The 21,680-nt window shown below is 44.5% G+C and overlaps 3 protein-coding genes across 3 annotated transcripts in view; 2 read left to right on the top strand and 1 right to left on the bottom strand.

The window, feature by feature from the left end:
• Nucleotides 1-5,790, bottom strand: part of anos1b (anosmin 1b) — a gene marked incomplete at its 5' end in the record, with an annotated part of 43,412 nt that extends 37,622 nt beyond the window's left edge. Inside the window, one exon of the mRNA XM_083671120.1 lies at nucleotides 5,644-5,790. Within this exon, the coding sequence (XP_083527246.1) occupies nucleotides 5,644-5,790 (147 nt within the window). The remainder of the gene's footprint in view (nucleotides 1-5,643) is intronic.
• A 4,786-nt stretch (nucleotides 5,791-10,576) lies between these two features.
• LOC310805772 (fetuin-B) lies at nucleotides 10,577-14,161 on the top strand (the record flags this gene model as incomplete). Its single annotated transcript, XM_083671579.1, has 7 exons — nucleotides 10,577-10,777; nucleotides 11,476-11,586; nucleotides 12,196-12,283; nucleotides 12,870-13,036; nucleotides 13,185-13,280; nucleotides 13,433-13,519; nucleotides 13,703-14,161. 7 exons carry the CDS (start codon nucleotides 10,577-10,579, stop codon nucleotides 14,159-14,161), a joined length of 1,209 nt encoding a protein of 402 aa, XP_083527705.1.
• Nucleotides 14,162-16,477: 2,316 nt separating this feature from the next.
• On the top strand, nucleotides 16,478-20,100 carry ahsg1 (alpha-2-HS-glycoprotein 1; the record flags this gene model as incomplete). The annotated part of the gene is made up of 6 exons (XM_083671578.1): nucleotides 16,478-16,687; nucleotides 17,140-17,253; nucleotides 17,605-17,689; nucleotides 17,961-18,127; nucleotides 18,402-18,518; nucleotides 19,816-20,100. 6 exons carry the CDS (start codon nucleotides 16,478-16,480, stop codon nucleotides 20,098-20,100), a joined length of 978 nt encoding a protein of 325 aa, XP_083527704.1.
• Nucleotides 20,101-21,680: the final 1,580 nt, after the last annotated feature.

Genomic DNA, 21,680 nt, shown 5'->3' with positions numbered 1-21,680 from the left:
GGAGAAGAAAGGGAACTGTGGTCAACTGTGTGTATTTTACTTTCACTCTGGCGAAGCAGAAACCCTCATACTCCACTTCACACGAGATCTTAATTAAACAAGAGTAACTAACTCTCACTAAGTAATAAGTAACAGATGATGTGTGTGCGTGCGTGCGTGCGTGCGTGCGTGCGTGTGTGCGTGCGTGCGTGCGTGCGTGCGTGTGTGCGTGCGTGTGTGTGTGCGTGTGTGTGTGCGTGTGTGCATGTTCATGCACATGAATCTAGCATCTCTGTGAATACGTTGACCCCCCAAATCATACAGTCACAGTCATATAATTTATCTGAAAATCCATGTTGAGGTTTTCCCCTTCTTCCCGTAAGTTGCATGTTGTTAGTGACACAGTGCGGTGTAACAGAGAACTCGGTCGCATTGCGCGCTGTTATTTGTGGTCCCCCTCATCCTGTAAACACGTACGTCAACAAAGTGGACATTTTACTGCCTCGACTGTATGTGTCAGCAGCTCCACATGACATCCAACTGAACAACAGTTGTTCATATCAGCACGCCAGAGCTCACCAGGGCAGGACTGTGGTAATGGTCATGTCTATGACAGAGTAATTACATGCTTGACTCTCCCTGGACACACACACACACACACACACACACACACACACACACACACACACACACACACACACACACACACACACACGCACTCACTGGCACAATAAAACGAGGGAGGCAAAGGTGATTCAACTCCATTAATATCCATTAAATTGCATTGATGTGCTCTTCCGGTCTGACAATGCAGTGTATGTTTTAGGGGTAGCCCAGGCAGGACTCAAACCCTGCAAGCTCCCTCCTCTCAGTCAGACTCTACAGACAAGAGGTCCAACCCTCGATGGCAAAAGCTGGCGTTTTACAGAGGACGCTACACTCTATTGTCTGATCCAGATGGCTCTAAAAAGGCCCATTACTATTGGAATGCATGCAGTACCCTACAGTATGTGCCATACAGGTTACACTGAAACAGACAGACTCTTGGTGCTCTGCCCAGTTCACATATGATAAATGCACAGAGTATCACTTTACTTAATGTATTGACTTTCAGAGGTGCACTTTACCATCTGAGTTTCTATAAGTTCTTTGTTAAAACATCAGGTATAACAAATGACTTCTTCTAAAACTTCCTCTACCACTCAGACACTATTATTCCACTGCTTTTTGACGTTCAAGGGAATATAGCTTTTTAATATCCTGGGTTTGTATGCATGGCTACATTCTTGAGCTTGGGAGAGGTAGGGAGGGAGAGTGAGGGAGAGAGAGAGAGAGAAAAAGAGAGCGCAAAACATTAGGCTCCTAAACATTGGACTGACTCCAGACTACCTTGTGAAAAAGTACAGTAGCCCTGGATCTGAGGCCTCAATTCCAACAGCTATGATAAACAAAGAATTCCTCACTGTTTGCACTGTGGCAGTGATCTATCAGCCCGGTGACAGAGCATGGGTTCAACGCTAAAGCAACACCATCTGTGTGCCAGTGAGACTGACTGGAGGTGAGATGAAAGGCAGGTTGATGGAGCCCTCCGTCTCACTGTGTGAAACACCCTGTCTCTCTCTCCATAGCCAGCCAGGTGTGGGAGTAGGGCTGCTCCTGACCCTGGCCAACTCTTAAAGGGCCTTTTGTTTCATATGAGGACTTAATGTTGTGTCTTAAGTTCGGAGGTCACTTGGCTGTTTTCGTGTTCTACTGTACTATAGGTACTGTCTGCTAAGGCTCACTGTTATGGAAAAGCACATACGAGTGAGATCGAGAGCCATGGCTTGGGGGGGGGGGGGGGGGGGGTGGTGCTAGGGAGGGGAGGGGGAGGGGGGGCAGGAACAGAGCTACAGCACAGAGGGGTAGACCTGAGGTTTGGGGTGGGCTTGTGAGCCACCCTGTGCGGAGCTGCGCCTCACCACATAACTCAGCCTCACTCCACCATGCACTGACCTCTGCCCTTCGACCTTTAACCTCCCTCCTTAGTTGGGCTACTGTCCAGTCTGAAACCAAACCCCTGGCCCTGGGACTCTTCTAATAGATTGAACTGGATCAGATGTCTGTCAGAGGAAACTCTGTCTAGCCTTCCACAACACCAGGTGCAGGTATTATCATAAATCTTATAGCTTCAACCATCTGATTATTTCATATCTACCAGAGGTACCTCGGGGGGGAAAAACTAGAAGTGGCTGTGCAGACCTGTAAAAAGACTATCATCTGCGGTGCAGTCCAAGTGGCGTTGGATAAAAAAAATGATCCTCTTTTGGATCAGTCTGAGTATGGAAGAACACACCAGAGCGGAGAGGACTGAATATCCTACACAGGAGGGGGGAGAGGACAGAACAATACCTTCATTCTGCTTTACACACACATGCACACATGCACGCAGGCACGCACGCACACACACACACACACACACACACACACACACACACACACACACAGTTTCTCCATGGTCTGAAGGATCTGGGACATCTAATAGCAGGGAGCCAAATGTAATCTGGCCTCTCTTGAGGTCTCAGCACCTAGTGACATCTAACACTACCTCTACTCTCTCTCCACCTTTTACAACTTTATCACTCTTTTATTTCATTCCTTTCCTTGCCACTGTACCTTACGTTATCTCCCCTCTGGGGAGTTTTTCCTTGGCCTGTTTTTTGGTGGTCTATGGTCTACGGTTACAGTTCATATTGTTTGTATTGTACTTATTGTTTTATTTTTTGTATTGTTTATATGGTAAACCACTTTGAGACAACTGTCTTTCCAAAAAGTGCAATATAAATACATGTGATTGATTGATTTGTCTCTGTATGACAAAGTAATGAATACATGATAATGGATTGCGTTTTTCCCCCACTAGGTCCCAAAGGGAGAATATTACACATCCACCACCAATATATAGCACACACTCTCTCACTCAGAAGGAGGAAGAACATCATATTGAATGTCGGTAAGAGTTAAGAGAAACACCTGCAACCCTCGCAGGTGTGTGGAAAGAGGCTTCACTTTCCTCAAAGGAGATGAGGAGTGAGTGACACACACACACACACACACACACGGTGGCATAAATTACATTGGCACATAGCTCTCTGCTGTATCAAAAAACCCATTGTGTCTCTAGCCCCAGATAACCCTAGCCGTCTTTGATGCCTAATAGATAACTCATGTGTGACTCTCTCCATTAACATCTAAAGGAGCACAAATGCCAGTGGGGGGATATGACTGCGTTCAGATAGCCCAGCTGCATGTATCGTAGTGATTGAAACAACCACAACACTGGCATCATAAGCAGTATCAACTCACCTAGAGAAGAGGAGACGCGGCATTTCTTTAAGAAGAATTCACTGGCCTCTGGCCGATTACTGTTGATACCGTAATGTGCTTTACTAATAACTGTTAGCCTACTACTGTGTCAGTAGCCTACATGAGCCTATATGATGTAGCCTACGTGATCTAACTCCAGTCTAATGCTGCATTCAACAACCTCATCCCCCCACCCCCCCCCCCCCAAAAAAAATCCTGATTTAAACGCAGAATTTCACCCTACTCTTCTCGTCTAAGGATGAGCTAATGCAAGTCTTGAGGTCTCATAGCTGTCTAGGGCTCAACCGCTGTTACATCTGCTCTGCTCTCTTGCTCCTTGGGCTGTGGCTGCTGGTGTGACCTCTGAACTGCCTCCCGCTTACTCATCTACCTACCGCACACACATGCCCACATGCTTAAGGAATCACACGACACAGACGGATTGAAGAAGCCATGTACAGATACAAAGGAAGACACTTGCAGTCCAGTGAGGCCACACACACAAAACTTCAGGAAACATGACACAAAATCATGCAAAGGAAACACACACACACACACACACACACACACACACACACACACACACACACACACACACACAAACAGTGCAACACAGTTACAGGGAACACACAACAACAACATGCAGTACAGTCTTTTGCTGTTCACTAGGCAGCCGGCTGAGGTGTGAAGTGGAAATAGTGAGTGTCACATTCCAGTGGTAGGAAGCCAGCCAGGCGTAGAGTCATCCTACCCTGCTACACACACACTCTCTCTCCTCCTACACTCTCTCCTGCCCATACTCTCTCCAGTGGCTGACTAGGAGTCATCACACACACACACACACACACACACTCTCTCTCCTCCTACACTCTCTCCTGCCCATACTCTCTCCAGTGGCTGACTAGGAGTCATCACACACACACACACACACACTCTCTCTCCTCCTACACTCTCTCCTGCCCATACTCTCTCCAGTGGCTGACTAGGAGTCATCACACACACACACACACACACACACACTCTCTCTCCTCCTACACTCTCTCCTGCCCATACTCTCTCCAGTGGCTGCGGTGGATAGGATGGGTTCTAGCTATGTGGGTGATGTGGCCCAACTAGCTACACTAGGAGTCATCACACACACACACACACACACACACACGCATGCACGCGCGCGCACGCACGCACACACACACACACACACACACACACACACACACACACACACTATCTCTCTGTCTCTCAATCTGGCTTTCTGTGGGTGATGTGTTTTTGGTTTCACGTGGGCGATGTGTCTCTAGCTATACATGTGGATGATGTGTTTTTGGCTAAATGTGGATATGACTGTGCCTATGGTGAATGATGTCATCTTTGGCTGGAGCTGTTATCTGAAAATGTTTGTTTTCAAACATATACGTCATACCTCATATGTGCTGGTGGGAAAGAAAAACGATCTGTTTGAAACATTGTCTTGAAGCCACTTACTCCCTAAAATAAGACCACAGGAAGCAAAGGAAAGGAAATATCTGAAATACTGCTGTGTTAAAAAACACTTTTAGAAAACCACTTATAGATATGCAATAATATTTGCCTAAATCTCATAAATTATAATTTACCCTAATAGAGATGGATCATTTTAGGAATATGACATATAATTATTACTTATAATTATTATCCTCGGCAGCAACTGTGAACTCTTTCATTCATTCTACAACTCCTTCATGTTGTTACACTCAGACCAAATGTCGAGTTCTCTCTCACACCCCCAGCTCCAGCCCCACCTCCACCCCCATCCTCGGAGCTGTGAAACAGCCGCACTCCAACACCTCGCCGCGCAGAGCAGGGACTCTGCTCCAAGTCACCCAGAGGCCACCCTCATTATCCGACACCCAGGTGGCCGAGGATCTGTTGGCTGCACCGGTTCCAGCCCCCCACCCCCCCAGCTCCACTCACGCCTCACAGTCCCATTCGACTGAAATCAAGCAAGGCTCCGTGCTTAATGACTTTCCCACCCACTAACCGAACGCACATGTTGAAAACGTTAAGGATAATATAGGCTTCCTCCCCAACTAGTATTTTAACAAATGTTTAGCTCGCATTCCAGTGTTTAAGAATTCTAGGTAATGTATTGAACATATTAGGCCTAGATGTCAAATGAATTATTCTGCAACTGACATCAGAGGACTATAATAACAGAAAACACACTAAAATCTAGCCACATTTGACTAAATCATGATGCACAATGGCAGATCACTTTGCCATAATTTCAATGCCATAATTTGTCTAAAAGTCGTAGTTATTAATAAAAAAAAGCTAATTTACCTGAAGATGTTTGAAAGAAGCTGTCAGTTGTGTCATATGAAGAGTGAGGCAGCGCGAAGTGCATCGCGCGCTGTTGATTTTCTCCAAAACCTCCCCGTCTTCAGCACCGGTCCTGCGCGCGGAGCTGAACGCGACCAAACACCACATAAAAACGAGGTTAACCGGCCAAACTGACATTCTGTCGGCTGCAAACAGTGAAATGCGTGATATAAGTTAACAACTTAATTTATTTTTGTCTTATTCAGCCCGTGTCAACTCCTCTAGTTTACTTTGAGACTCAGGTTTGGAATGGTGAGATTACCGCTCTCTATCCGCACGGTGGAACAGATTTCCTCACGGACACTCCCCCCAACGCTGCACGTGTGGCACCTCATCACTTGCCAAAGTCCTGTAGACCGGAGCATCTATTTTTGAGTGCCAAGGAGGTCAACGTAATTTAGCCTAAGTTATTCAATTGGTGATTAAACGACTGCGATTATTAAATTAAAAGAACTGCGCAATTCACTCATACATTTCCACTTGCAATGTATTACAAGACCATCATTAGGAAAACCTAATAAACAACTATTTATTATGGGAATTAGCTAGTTACAGCATTTGTCGCCAACCTTTACAGTCGAGTAATAAATTGTTCCTAATTACAGTGGCCTACATACACTCACCGAATACTTTATTAGGAACACTATACTAATACTGGGTAGGGTCTCCCTTTGCTCTCAAAACAGCCTCAATTCTTTGTGGCATTGATTCCACAAGATGTTGGAAACATTGCTTTGAGATTCTGGTCCATGATGACATGATTGCATCACGTAATTCCTGCAGATTTTTCTGGTGCACTTTCAAGCTGTGAATCTCCCTTCTACCACATCCCAAAGGTGTTCTCTTGGATTCAGATCTGGTGACTGGGAAGGCCACTGAAGAACACTGAACTCATTGTCATGTTCATGAAACCAGCTTTAGACGACTTTTGCTTTGTGACATGGTGCATTATCATGCTGGAAGTAGCCATTAGAAGATGGGTAAATAGTGGCCATGAAGGGATGCACATGGTCAGCAACAATACTCAAATAGGCTGTGGCGTTCAAGCGATGATTGATTGGTATTAACAGGCCCAAATTGTGCCAAGAAAACATTCCCCACACCATTACACCACCTCCACCATGAGAAGGTCTACAAGTGTTCCTAATAAAGTGTTCAGTGAGTGTATACAAAAAACACCTCAACATCATAGAACTTCATAATTCTCTTATAAAACTGGGGTTTTCTGAGCTATGTTTTTAGTAACATGGTATACTACAATAGTTAGTTCAATCTACCGGATAGCAAATGTTTCTTATTCATTTTTTATCAATTCATGAATGAGTAGCCTAATAGCACTTTCCTGAAATTGTCTTCTATGGTATTAGTTTTTCCTGATTGCACACAATTTTACTGAAACAATCAAACGGTCACACAAGTATAGGCTATTATGTTAGACTGATGTTTAAGAACTCTTCCATGTGGATGATGATAATCACAAGCATATAATTTCCATGATATCTGAAGAACCCAGCTGACACCGAGCAAACTTTAAGTCTGCTTAAAGTACTCTAATATGGGAGGTCTGCATGGAGGAACACCTGGGTCACGCTAGAATTACAACACCATTCTGGGAATCTCAATGTACCCTTATAAAGGTTCACAAAGTAATTGTCCCCGGGTCTGCATGCAATTTTCCAGGTGAAGGTGGAGAATGGAGAGAGAGCAGGATATGCCCAAATAAAAGCAGAGTGAGTGAAGGGAACGTGAATAGCACTCCTGGCATTCCTTTCCCAAAGGGGCTAGAGAATGGCTCTTAACCCGATTTGGGTCACGAGACGTATGTGTTCAAAGCGATTTGCACAAAATATGTGTAATCACTTGTTGAACTTCTAAAGTATATGAATGAGACATTATTGGGTTACAGAAATTAGGGTGCAATAATAATAATAATGGTGATCTCGGTCTCTGTCTCAGAGAAAGAGAGAGAGAGAGGGAGAGAGCAAAATAATGTGTGTGTGTGTGTGTGTGTGTGTGTGTGTGTGTGTGTGTGTGTGTGTGTGTGAGAGAGAGAGAGAGAGAGAGAGAAATGCATGACCACATGCATGCCTGACTTATTTCAGCCGTAGCCAGCTGAAAACATACCAGTGCTTCAGAATCTATTCAGAACCAGTCAAAGGGCAAGGTTGTGTAAATAAGACAACCTTTATAGAATATAAGATTCTCAAGGTAAAAGATTAAACTGGGGTTGTTGACAAGTCCTTTCCAGGAAATGCCAAAGGCATTCTCTTAGCATTCTAAAAGCAGTTTGTTTTACAAAGAGATAGCTGTAATTCCTTGTTAATACATCCATTTCCTCTGAGGTTTTTGTAGTCTCCCACGTTCCAAAACCTTAGACAATGCACTTTTCCATGTGATGACATAATTACATAACAAATAGTAGCCTAAGCAATGTTGAAGGGTCATCAATTAAGTCTCCTTTTGCATAATTAAATTGTTTTTCATGTCACTATTTTCCATATGTCCCAGTCACAACCCATCATAAGCCTATTTAAGCAGCACCATACCAAAACATTTGTTTGTGTTACATCTAGTTAGGCCTGTCTTCTTCTGTTGATGAAATGGCAAGGACTTCTGACCTGATACAAGACATACAAGCACAAACACATGCATGCACACACACACGCATGCACACATGCACACACGCACACACGCACACATTGTTGGCTATTCATGTAACTCACCAGACAGAAACATTTTCATATTGCTATAAAACACCCAGCTCAAGTTTCTGAATAAACCATTAGGGGAACAAAAAGAAACTCACCAGTTCCACAAGTACACACACACACACACACACATACACACACACACACACGCACGCACGCACGCACGCACGCACGCACACACACACACACACACACACACACACACACACACACACACACACACACACACACACACACACACACACACACACACACCATATCAGAAACACTTACTGTCTGTCCAATTGTGCTCTTTGATTAAAACCAAATGTGCATGATTTGGCAGGATCTGAGGAGTCCACCAGGAATTGAGCTAGACATTTCTGCCAGAGCTAAATTGACAAGTTAAAAGCAAGGTTTCAGCTCTTTACCTCAGTTGAAAGAACAATCTTCAGAATTTTTATTCGCAATTGGAATTTTAGTCAGTATATCATACACGTTTGTGACAGATGGATTTGTCTTTCCGGCCTTCGGCCTAAATCAGATGTGAATACTCTGGCTTAACAACGATGGCCAGCTTCAGATGTGGTCTGACTGGATTTCTGCTATTCATACATTTACCCTGCTAGTTTAAGCTTTCACAACTCATTTGCTGGTGATGTGTCCATCTCTCTATAGTTTTGTCCCCATGCTCTGAACTCTGAACAAAGTTTTCTTTCAGGATTCTCCAAACACTATGCAGATGCACATCTTGCGACAATTCTGTAACAAACATATTAGAATATTGGAACACAATAAAACAATGATTATGGAAAGACTAGGCCACTTCAATGATTTGACACTGTTTGATCCAAATATAACATCCTCTCTTATGGGCCTTGAGATGAGTTTCATTACATTTCCCATCATTCAATATGAGGCTATATGGTTCTATGTTTCTCAGGAGGCTCCAACGATGAGCAACTGAGTGTGTCCTATATCTTGTGTTGTTTAATGGAGTGTGGATAGGCTTGGTCACTTAACACTCACAGTGTTGAGACAACATGGATTATTCTAACAAATTGTAGAAGCCATCTTCAAGCAATTCAAACTTGTCCAATAAAGATATAAACAATGAATAACATGCAATACACTGAAAAAAAAACACACACAAAAGCAACAGGTTACTCCCAAGTTTCTGGGAATCAAATTTATGACTGTTGTGTTGGATTAACAACTCAGCAATGAATCGTGAGAGAGAAATTCAACTCCATTGGAAGAATGCTTCTCAAACTTTTAACTTTCCAAGGCTGTCAAATAACCACAGAGATTATATCCTCCATCAGAAAAGGTCAAGTTCTCCTATCTCCTGGGATGAGGTCTAGAAACTTCTCAAATGCTTCCAGATCTCTGATTCATCGCTGATACAAATCAGGGAACTAAAGCCGTCTTCAGACAGGAGATACAGCTTCCACAGTTCCGTAGTGCCGTCTATGTCTAATGTCTTCCCAGGCCAGGAACACATGAATAGACAATCTGACATCTTTATCTTAACTGACTTCATACCATGAAACCAGTGAAAAATAGATGTTCTGATTTTCTGACTTCAACTGCATCTGTAGTCATCATCATCATCATCATCATCATCATCATCATCATCATCATCATTATCATTATCAGTCAGGAGATCTCTCAACACACTGTAGTAGAAGCTTTAAGCATTTGTAGGCCTACATAACATATCATACATTTAAATGATTAGGCCTATACTACCATCATCTGGTTAAAGGAAGAATTGCAGTCAAGGTGCAATTTACACCTGTCCGGTCATCCTTATTTGGAATGCCTGTCAGCACAACACTATAATTTCTTTCATTGAGGGACTATGATCTTTATGTCGGCTTAGTTCAGATATCTGTGGGTCTGATTAATTGTGTAATTTATTCAGAAATGTTTAGAGAAATATCGAGTGAAAATGTGTAGATAGGCTGCAAGGAAGTTGTAAATTAATCATGCTAATGAAATTATAGCAGAACGCTTCAAACTCGTCGGCCCTGCTGCGCATCCTAAAGTAAACCTTGTCCTTATTGGCTTTATTTCAACATCTCTGTTTTCCACGTTGATTCCAAAAGTCACTGCCATGGAATGTAAACAAATGCCCTGTGGAAGAACAAGCAAAAAACGCAGATCAGCTTCGCAGTCGTGAAGGTTATTAGAAAGTAATTAAAATGAGGAAATGCACCTGGATCTTAGTGTACGCTCAACTCTTTCACACCTGGGCCCAGGTGATCGAGCTGTCGTCGACGCCTTGTAACGACAAGAAGGTGGAGAAGCTGTCTCGACTGGCTCTCACCTACACCAATGAGGATAGAACCACGGGATATAAATTTGCACTCAACAGGATTACCAACGTTCACCTTCATGCACAGGTTCGTTTTGTCTACGAATATGCTGTGAGTTTATATCAAAGCTATCCTAGCACAAGGGGGTCGAACCATCTAATGGGAACGTATGATTTAAATATGTTAATGCACACTCATTAATAATAATTACCGTACACCTCCTTGAGCATGTTAATGCGCACTCATTAATAATAATTACCGTACACCTCCTTGAGCATGTTTCCCTTTTGCATATAGACCAACAGTTTTGATGGAATTATTTGACATTTTGTCTAGAGAGGGTGTTGTTCATGTGGTGTTGCTGTGTGGTAATGTAATGCCCAGACCATGAATCATGTGAACTTGGGAGGTTCAGTTGTCCCACCTCTGATGTATTCATATCTCACAGGCCTCTTTCCAAAGCTCACTTAGCCCACACAACACAATGCATGCGCGCACACACACACACACACACACACACACACACACACACACACACACACACACACACACACACACACACACACACACACACACACACACACACACACACACACACGAGGTGTTCAGCCTCTGTATGGTCTTTATCACATGCTGGAATAAAGTACATTCAGCCAAAACCCCATTATGAATGAAGTTGAAGTCAAATGTCTCAGGTCAAGAGAGGGAAAAATAAACACCCCAGCATGCTGTGAGTGTTTGATGTTTCTCTCCATTTTAACTCCCTCCTTGTGTTTGTCCATCAGGGTCCAGCTGGAAACGTCTACTACCTGAATCTAGACGTGTTGGAGACCAAGTGTCACATTGGGAGCCCCCAACCCTGGAAACGCTGTGATGTCAGACCATTCAAGGAAACTGTAAGATTCAGGACTGATAGAGACTGAACAGTACACACGCACGCACACACACACACACACACACACACACACACACACACACACACACACACACACACACACACACACACACACACACACACACACACACACACACACACACTGCATAAACAAATGCAAGACAGCAGCAGTATTTTTTTTATTCACACCAGCATATACATTCATCACCAGCCAAGATGTACACTGCTGCAGTTGCTACTCCTGGATCAGAATCAATGTCTCTCTGTGTTCCTGTTTTGGCCTGTTTAACTCTTCAGTTAAACTGGCCTTGGCCAACAATGCTGAGGGTGTTACTAATACAGCACAGTGGAGCTGTAGGGAAGCTGCCATGGCAGCCGATACAGAAATGACCTCACCGCATTCTGCCCCTGATAGTCAGTAGAGAACTCATGTTTAGAAGGTGTTGAAATTGGTCTTTCTAATCACAATCTTTCCTAGACCTTACTTGACCTTTTCCCTATGAGATTGCATTTAGAAAAATTATAAGGGAACTATTTTGTTATCAATATGACATTTACAGTACAGTGTGTGACATTTTATTCCTTTTTTCACCTTGTTATTCCTTTTCAGCAAATCTCTGGGAACTGCAACACCACTATTCTACACACACCTGAGGGATTCTCCTATCTCTACAGCTATGACTGTACTTTGGTACCTGGTAGGCTTACAGTCCCCTCAACCCTGCACCTATACTACAGCTGTGGCTGGTACCTGGTAGGCTATGTCTGGTACCTGGTAGGTCTACAGTCCTCTCAGCCCTGCACCTATACTGTACTACAGCTATGACTAGTACTGTACCTGGTAGGTTATAACTGGTATCCCTTGGGCTATGACTAGTATCTGGTAGACAATTACTGGAATCTGGTAGACTATGACTGGTATCTGGTACCTGGTAGACTATGACTGGTATCTGGTAGACTATGACTGGTATCTGGTAGACTACTGGTGGGCTATGACTGGTATCTGGTAGACTATGACTGGTATCTGGTAGACTACTGGTGGGCTATGACTGGTATCTGGTAGGCTATGACTGGTACCTGGTAGACTATGACTGGTATCTGGTAGCATATGACTGGTATCTGGTAGACTATGACTGGTATCTTGTCTCCCATGTGTAAATGTCATATTGGACACATTATACAAACACAGTAGGTTTGTGTCTGTGAGCAGGAAGACACCCCATTGTGTATGATATTATATTGCTGAGTTGACTTTCAGGCCCTTCTTCTCTCCTCTCTCTGTAGACCCTCCAGAGAAGCTGCTCCAGATGTGTCCAGACTGCCCCCTGCTGTTGCCCACTGACAGCCCCCAGGCCGTGCATGCTGCCGGCCTGACCCTCCACAAGTACAACGCCCAAAGCACCCTGCCCTCCAGCCTGGCCCTGCAGAACATCACTAGGGCTTCCTCACAGGTTCATAGTACCTTTACCACCATACCACTATACCTCACCACTGCCTAGCTTCTGATCCTGCTAAATTACATTTAAATTGACCTTACCGGTATGCTCTTATTTCTCTCTAATGTTCTGAAAATCTGATCTCTCCATTGTCCTCATCCAGGGTGGCCCAGTGCAGGCCAGCTTTGTGGAGTACACCGTCCAGGAGTGTCCTGAGGGGCACTTGGGCACATGTGTGCCAACTAACAAGGGCAAACAGGTATGTCTGCATTTATGTACAACACTGCATTTCTATTATAATAATAAAAACTATCCAATCAGTCAAAACAAACAAAGACATAGACATATTCCTACAGTTGACCCCCCCCCCCCCCACACACACACACACACACACATTTCTCTCCCCTCCAGCCAGTAGGGTTCTGTAAGGGGGCGGTGTACGGTGATGTGAAGAGGCAGCCAGATGTCGACGTGACTTGTGAAATATTCCACCCACAGGTAAACATCACTCTCATTTTGATTGTTGATTGGTTGTGCTTTGTAACATCAAATTCTAGGAACCAAAAGTGTGTTTTTTCATCCTAATGTGACAGAACAACATGACACCCTATACAGAACACAAAGTAAACAAAAATGGTTGTTTACTGTTTGTTTGATGTTGTGTATTCTACTCCTTTTCAGAGAGTTCATGTTGGTGGCCCAGCCCAACCACAGGTTCATGACATGACTCCACCTCACCTCCCTACAGTGCCTGACTCTGGAAACCATGTCCCCATCTTTTTCCCTTCCTTCCCGACACTGCCCCCTTCTGTCACGAGAGGGCCAAGACTCGTTGATCCCAGAGTGGACCCTAACCCCCCTAACTCCATCACTGTGTCACCTCTGGCCTCCAGCGAATCCTCAGAGGAACTAGGGGGCGCTACATCTGAGTCTGATTCCTCTGAGGAGCTAGTGGGCACTGTAATTCGCCCCCCCTTTAACTTCCGCTACAGCCTCCCCCAGCAGTGTAGGAGGAGGAGGAGGAGGCAGGCCCTGGGCACGCCCAAGCCCCCCCACACCCCTGTGTTCCTGTCAGTGTTCCCCAGCTCCCCCTCCCCCTTCCGCTCCTGTCCTGGACCTTCTCGCTACACCACAGTGTAAACTAGACTAGAACCACAGTTTCAAACTCAACTCCTGACCCACACTGACCTGAGGATGGTAGTTTGGTAGCGCTGTTGTAAGGCCAGGTCTAGGAACTGCAACAGTTTTAAGAGTTTTCTGTTAACGACCAGAGCTCTCTCTTTAATAGGGAACAGATTGTGTCATTATATAGTCTACAGCTTACCCACTTAGGGATTTTAGGGACAGAAGAAGCCCTGATCTGATATACTGTATAAACGGACGTAAATAAACACTTACTTACTTACAATCAATGATGACTGTTTACTTAATACTCGTTGATGCTGTTAATCACCACAAAAGTATAATATGAATCATTACTCGTGAAGTGTTTGATAGATTATAAATGTGAATAAATACCTCTTTATGATACGAGAGGTCCTAATCTCTCTCTCAGGGCTCTGGTGTGCTCATGTCTGGTTAGTATTGTAACAACCCTGTTTAAGGCCCGTTAGCATCTCCACCAAGGGAGTGAAGTCTCTTGGTGTTGTAGCTAGCGCGGCCGGTTTGTTAGCAGAAGGTTGTTACCTGCTTAGGGTGCTCCTGCATTCGCTACAGTATGAAATCCAATTGTTTTCACAAGATGCAGTTTTTCACTCTCTCTGCAGTGAGTTAGAGGCTGCTTTTACGCCCTCAAGCAAACACTCAACAGTCTTCGACTTTGAATTGAAAGTAGAAAGTAGTATACTTACATAGATATATACGTACTACTAATGTACAGGCTATGCACACTACTTGTGGTATTAAGGACTGCAGTCCAGTAGGACTATGGTTATTGATTGAGGGGAAAGTCATCCGGGTTATGAAACAAAACAGTTTTTTTTCAGATACCTCAGCCACAGTTATGCTGTATTAATCATTTTCCACCCCTTAACTAACCCCCTTACAAGACCCCATGCTTCGCTCCATGATAGCTTTATGACTCAAGACATATTACCTTGAAAAGGTGGCCGTCCAATCACACACCAGACAGTCCTTTTCTCACGATACACACCATTAAATCCACCAGTCTCTGAGCTGTCTGAATACCTTCACGTAGCCTGTCTAAATCATAAACCACATCACTGGTCTAAAATGAACTATATATCTTCAGACAATTTACAACAACTGTGTTTAGATGATGTCCCTTTGAAGCCTGGGTTTCAGTGACTCTCACACAGGCACTTCTGATGAAGCCGGTATGATCATTGTCTGTATGAGTGTTTTATGTAAAGAATGTAATTTATGTAGAACAGAAACTCAAACTGGTCCCTGAGGGTGAGAATGGAGGTGAGGAGGACTGAAAGTTAAACTGAAGATTTATGTCTAATCCACAAGAAACCAGAAATGGGACATAAATCTCAGACCTTTTGAAAGTGAACCATTATGTACAGTATTCTGTTGGTGGGAAAAAAGGTTATTGCAATATCAGTCGCATGCACGCACGCAGGCACGCATGTAGCAAGCATGCACGCACACATCTGTGCGCGCGCACACACACACACACACACACACACACACACACACACACACACACACACACACACACACACACACACACACACACACACACACACACACACACACACACACACACGCACACACAGTCACCAAGGGAGCAAACTTCACCATAAAATGGGACACATGTTATCTGTTCCACTGTACGTATGACCATCCATTCGTGGAAAAGGTGTTCTGTCAGTCAGTGACACTCCGGACACTCACTTCCACCCACAGTCCTACAGAAGGTTCAATATTCGCGGGGCTCAGCCTGGCTCAGCAAATAACACCTGTGTACTTACTGGGTAGCAGAGCTTTGGAGAGCTGATCAAAGAGACTCAGATTGGATAGATACGCCCCCAGATAACTCCTGATTCTCTCTTTAATCATTAATCATTGATCAGCTGGTATGAGGGACAGTACTGTAGTTTGTACATGGTCATAGTGCAAGGACCACCAGGGAAAAAAACACTGTTATCGTGTCAAAACCGACCTCTTGATCTAAAACAATACTGTTTTTATACAGCTACGTATAAAGTGCAGTAAAATCGAAAAATTACAAAACATCAGTGAAAAACCAAACACAAAAACCCTAAAAATTCACAATATGAGAGTGAACCGTTTGCCATACATATATAGTAACCCAGAGACAGATTGCTCCCTGTCTTTCTGTTTGCTTTAGAATTGACATTGGCAGCTCTCTCTCTCAGCATGTCCTCTTTTACCTCCTTTTACTTTAACCTCCCTCCTGTCATGTCCAAACAGAAGTTTGTATAAATAACTACCTGCTGAGGCAGTGCCACATTATTTGGCTGTGCCATGAAGGGACTAGTGGTGGTTCTACTGAGTACCCTGGTGCTGGGGCCGCTGCCCTGTGCCGGCCAGGTGCTGCCGCTGGACCCAGTCAGCTGCAACGAGCCCGGAAGCAGGTCAGCAGCGAGGATGGCCATGCACTCTATCAACCGACACCATCACCATCATGGATACAAGTTCAAGTTGAGCAATGTCAGAACCAGTACGGGTGAGAAGGTGGGTGATGGACAAATGTGAGTGGGACTGGAGGGGTTTTGGGGTGTGTGTGCATGTGTGTGTGTGTGTGTGTGTGTGTGTGTGTGTGTGTGTGTGTGTGTGTGTGTGTGTGTCACGGGCATCCTTGAGGTGGTTTCCTCTCCTCATCTCCTTCCCTTCATCTGAACTGTTCCAGATGAAGGTTGAACTGTGGGAAGACCTCTGTATTCGTTTCTTTTTCTCTCTTTTCTTCTTTTGATCATATGTCATTGTTTTCCTCCCTGAGTCTGTCTACAGTAACACGAGTTGGAGAGGAAACAGTAATGGCTCTTTTTTATGCTCCATGCTGAATCAAAGAGTTAAAGTTAAAAGACCTTTGATCTTCTCTATCTCTCTCTCTGTCTCTCTCTCTGTCTTTCTCTCTTGCTTCTCTCTCTCTTTCTCTCTCTCTCGCTCTCTCTCTCTCTCTGCAGGCGGGAACTGCAGACTGTAAACTGCACCTGGAATTGGACCTGGTGGAGACCAAGTGCCACACTGTAAACCCCAAACACTTTGAGGAGTGTGAGGTCAGAGACTATAGTGAGACGGTAAGCCGCATGACATCACACAAGCCATCAATGCACATATGTACTGTAACTGTATGTCCAGAGGTGTGCTTACATGGCGATAGTGATACATCACTCTGCCTGGAGCAGGGGTGGAAAACTGTAATCCTGGAGGGTCACAGGTTTTTTGTTACAGCCTAGCACTTACAGTACACACCTGACTCACACCTCACTTCAGTCCACACTCAGGTGTGTTAGAGCTAGACTAGAACAAAAGCCCGCACACACTGAAGCCCTCTAGGACCAGAGTCCCCACCCCCTTTCAAGAGTGAGGTGCCTGTACTTACACAGGACTAAAAGCAAACTAACTGTGATTGGGTCTCCCTCACACAGCAAGTAAAGGCTGACTGCAACGTGACCCTGAGCATCGCAGAGGGGAATGGAACTGTCATTAAATACACCTGTAACACTAAACCAGGTATGCAATGTTATGTTTCTGCACACACAAAAAAAGGAAAAGGAAATTAAAAATGGTGTCATCTACAGTATGCAACCTCCCCACTTTCTACTCTAGATTTGTCCTTCTTTTACCCTGTATCTTCACTGATATTTGTTGAATGTGCAAAGACAGCTGTGAAATGTTGACCTGCTGAGCTCCCTCCTCCATGTTGTGCCTTGTTGTTCCCCATCCCATACTGTACTAGTCCCAGTTGATCCCTCCATTTTGTGCCTCATGTTGTTGCCTGTAGTTTCTGCTGAGGAGGTGACAGCTGTTTGTCCAGACTGCAATGTCCTGCTGCCCCTGCATAACCCAGAGGGCCTAGAGAGTGTCATGGCAGCGCTGAGGCAGTTCAACATGGACTCCAACCAAACCTCTTACTTCAAGCTGATGGAAGTGGGAAGGCTATCCTCTGGAGTAAGAGCACTCCTATTCCACATTTACTCTAGGGCATCAACTCAAAACATTATGGGCCCTATAGAGGAAGTAAATCCTAATCATAAATAATAATAAAAAAAAAAATATATAAATTGATCAAATATGCATACTTGAACTGCCGTAACATGATGTTGAGTTCCTCTTCTTTTTACTCTGTAAATAGTGTTATCCAGCTGTTTTGATTGCATTGTATCTAATCTCAAAACCAATAAGATGTCTGTCGCTATTAGTTATGTCTTCCTCCCTCCCCTAGTATATGATGACTATGGGTATGAACTACTATGCTGAGTTTACCATCGTGGAGACGAGGTGTCCAGCCAAAGCGAGGATCGACCCTCAGGCCTGCGTGCCACTGCCTCCTCATGAAGCTGTAAGACAACCCCTCCTGTCACTGAAACTCGTCTCCTCCATCCTAAACTTCATTTTAGTTACACCTCATTCATATTACTCTTCCTTACCCTTAACCTTCTCTCACTTATCTGTACATCAACCCCCCCCCCCATTCTCTCTCTCTCTCTCTCTCTCTCTCTCTCTCTCTCTCTCTCTCTCTAGCATCGTGGGTTCTGTGAATCCTCCCGCAACGGGATTGGCGAGGTGTCTGTCGACTGTCAGATCTTCGAAGCCCTGGTAACCGACCTTTAACACATTCAGAGAACACATATATACAGTATGTAGGGCTGGGTTCCTTAACTTAGAAATGGCTTCCATGGTCCGCCTCAATGGAAAGTCCCCAATTGAAAGTATGATTTAGTCCAGTGTGTGTCTGGGTGTTATTCACCCTGGCCCAGGTCTAGGGGATGGGTGAGGCAGGTAAACATAGGACACAGGCAGACAATGGGACGAGAACAGTGAAAAACAATGACAAGGAGACAAAGTGAACAGTGTAATGATGATTTATTGTACCAAGACTAAGAAGAGAAGGGGGGGGAATTGTGCCCAAAGAAAGAACCAAAAATAAGGTAGTCCCTAAACTAAGACTAACCTATACCTAAGAAGGCCACTAGACACAGTCCAGCGCCAACACTCTAAGCTAACCGAAAACACAACAGATGGCACATGCCCCCAACTAACTAGTGTATATAGACAAGTAACGAGTAACCTACGTGCATAAATGTATACCCATGGACTGCTCTCACCTACACCACTTCTCTCCTGCAACCAGAAGAAAAAATACAAGGGATGAATTATGAAGGAATGAGGTCTGAACAGAGAATGGTCACAATGAATTTACACACACCCTCTGAACAGACGAACAGACAGACAGACAGACAGACAGACAGACAGACAGACAGACAGAAACAAAAAGATCTCATGAGGGAAGGAAGTGCAGGGTTTAAATACCTCGCGGCTATCCTCTGATTGGCTATGGAGGTGATGAGGAATGAGGTACAGCTGAACCAAATTGATTGCCAGAATGCCTGAGAAAGATGGAGATAGGTAGAGGGACAGAAACACAACAGAACACAAGACGCAACCAAAACATTTGTAACACTGGGCAACTGTCCCATCATTTTAGAAACTGATGCAAGCCTTTATCAAAGTGCAGTCGAGGTATTTCACATTGACTGATACCCTTCTAGTGTTTAACATTACTCTAAGGAGCTGTATGAGCCACTGATCTATGGTATGAACATTCCTAAATGTTGTTGTTGTTGTTTGTATAACAGAACCTGACCTCTCGCAAGCCCAACCAGAGGCCCCAGGGGCCTGATGCTGCTGGGAGGAAGTTTGGCGATATCCCAGGCCTAAAGCCCATAAAGTTCCCCTTCCCCCGTTGTCACGGCTTTGTGACGATCCCCCCTTCCATCCACCCTATCTGCCCGTTCCCACCCCACCACGGTCATCCTCTACCCCCCCACCCTCCTCATGGTCCCCCCCCTGGACATGTTCCCCCCCCTGGGCACGGTCTCCCCCCAGCGCATGGTCCCCCCCGACCACATCCTAAGGCCTGATCTCTAACAGCGGGAAGTCTCTACACAGTCATCAGATCTCAACATGGTGGATTTTGGTTGGAGTAATGCCAGTAAAAGTCATGTACTGTGACCAAATTGTTTGTTGTCTATTCTTATGAAACTGCCCTTGCTTGTGATTGCAAAACTGAAAGCAGACTGTTTCATGTTTCATGTATTGGATATTCTGTTTGTTTGTTCTTGTAAAACTGTAAAACTGTCCTGTGTCACTGGGATTACTGTGTAATTTTCATACTACAAAATAAACTACCATTTACTATATTTCAACATCACACATTTGTATTTACACATTGATAACTTGGTTATAGACTACACAGAGATATACCAACAACAATAAATTGATAGTTTGTTTGTGTCATAAATATAGAACATGTTCCATTCAACATTTTAAATATTGCTGTTCACACCTGTGAGGGGGATTGGCATGCTGAATTTATTCAAACAATGTTTGTTAGTCTTAAGGGTGCACGGTCACAAGGACACATGAAGCAAGCCATTTCAAAGTGAGTAACATGTGATTATGTCACAGGGCTATGCTGTTAGCTTCACATTGCCCCATAGCAGCAGCAAAGGTAAATATGACCTTACTTGACAGGGAGAACGATTTTGCACAGTCACTTTCTGCAAACGCTGAGGAAGGAGAAAGCTGAAATGCATCTGTTTGACCGCTATTATTATGAATTAAAATAGTTAAAACAGTTATTCCAATGAGTCCAGGTTTTCTCCTTGCTTCATGTTTACACCTGTGGACATCAACTGATTTAGCAAAGCAATAAGTGACTATGCAAAACATTCCTCCCCCTCCTAGCCCATTAAGGTCATATTTACCCAGTGTAATGTTCTGCTGTACATGCCTGTGTGGTGGGGTTCAAATCAATCAGCTCCGATATACCCACCTAGGCAGTAGAGACCACATGTTGCTGATGGTTTTGTTCAATTTGATTTAGTGTCGTGGCAAAGGGAAGGGGATGCACATAATATTGTACGGCAGGTTGCAGTACAGAATACATGGGCTCTATGTGGAGGATTGACTTGTATTTCAAGAAACAACCCCAGACAGAACCTCAACAATGAATCAAGCTAATGCCCTTAAAGCAATTATCCATCTTGTTTACATACCACATCATTATCCTCCTGCTTATCAGTGGGTTGATTCACTTACAACAGAGCTGAGTCTTACTGACTGGCCTCCACAGGCTAAAGAACGACAGACAGCCAGTCCTCCTGCTGTCCTCCTGCTATCGTCTGGCGTCTGACACAGCTAAGGGCTGCATGCCAGATTACAATAGGACTGATACTGGGGGCTGATAGGGGACTACATTCCTTGATATGATCAGAGGGGGGCGGGGGTCAGAGGTTATGTTTACCTGCCCCAGGCCGGGAGGGGGGGCACAGGGGCAAAGGCTAACTGAACAGCGGGAGTGAAGGACTATGGGGGTGGGGGGTGGGGGTGGGGGAGTGTACTGTATATAAGAACCCTCTTGCCTCTCCATTCCTCACCTCACCTCACGGACCGGCCAGTGAGCTTTTGTGGCAGACAGAGACAGATCCATACCCGCACC

The sequence above is a fragment of the Argentina silus genome, assembly GCF_951799395.1.
Source record: "Argentina silus genome assembly, chromosome: 6".
NCBI classification, from domain to species: domain Eukaryota; kingdom Metazoa; phylum Chordata; class Actinopteri; order Argentiniformes; family Argentinidae; genus Argentina; species Argentina silus.
Note: the sequence above shows the minus strand (reverse complement) of the source record. Positions and strands in the feature narration are given on the sequence as shown.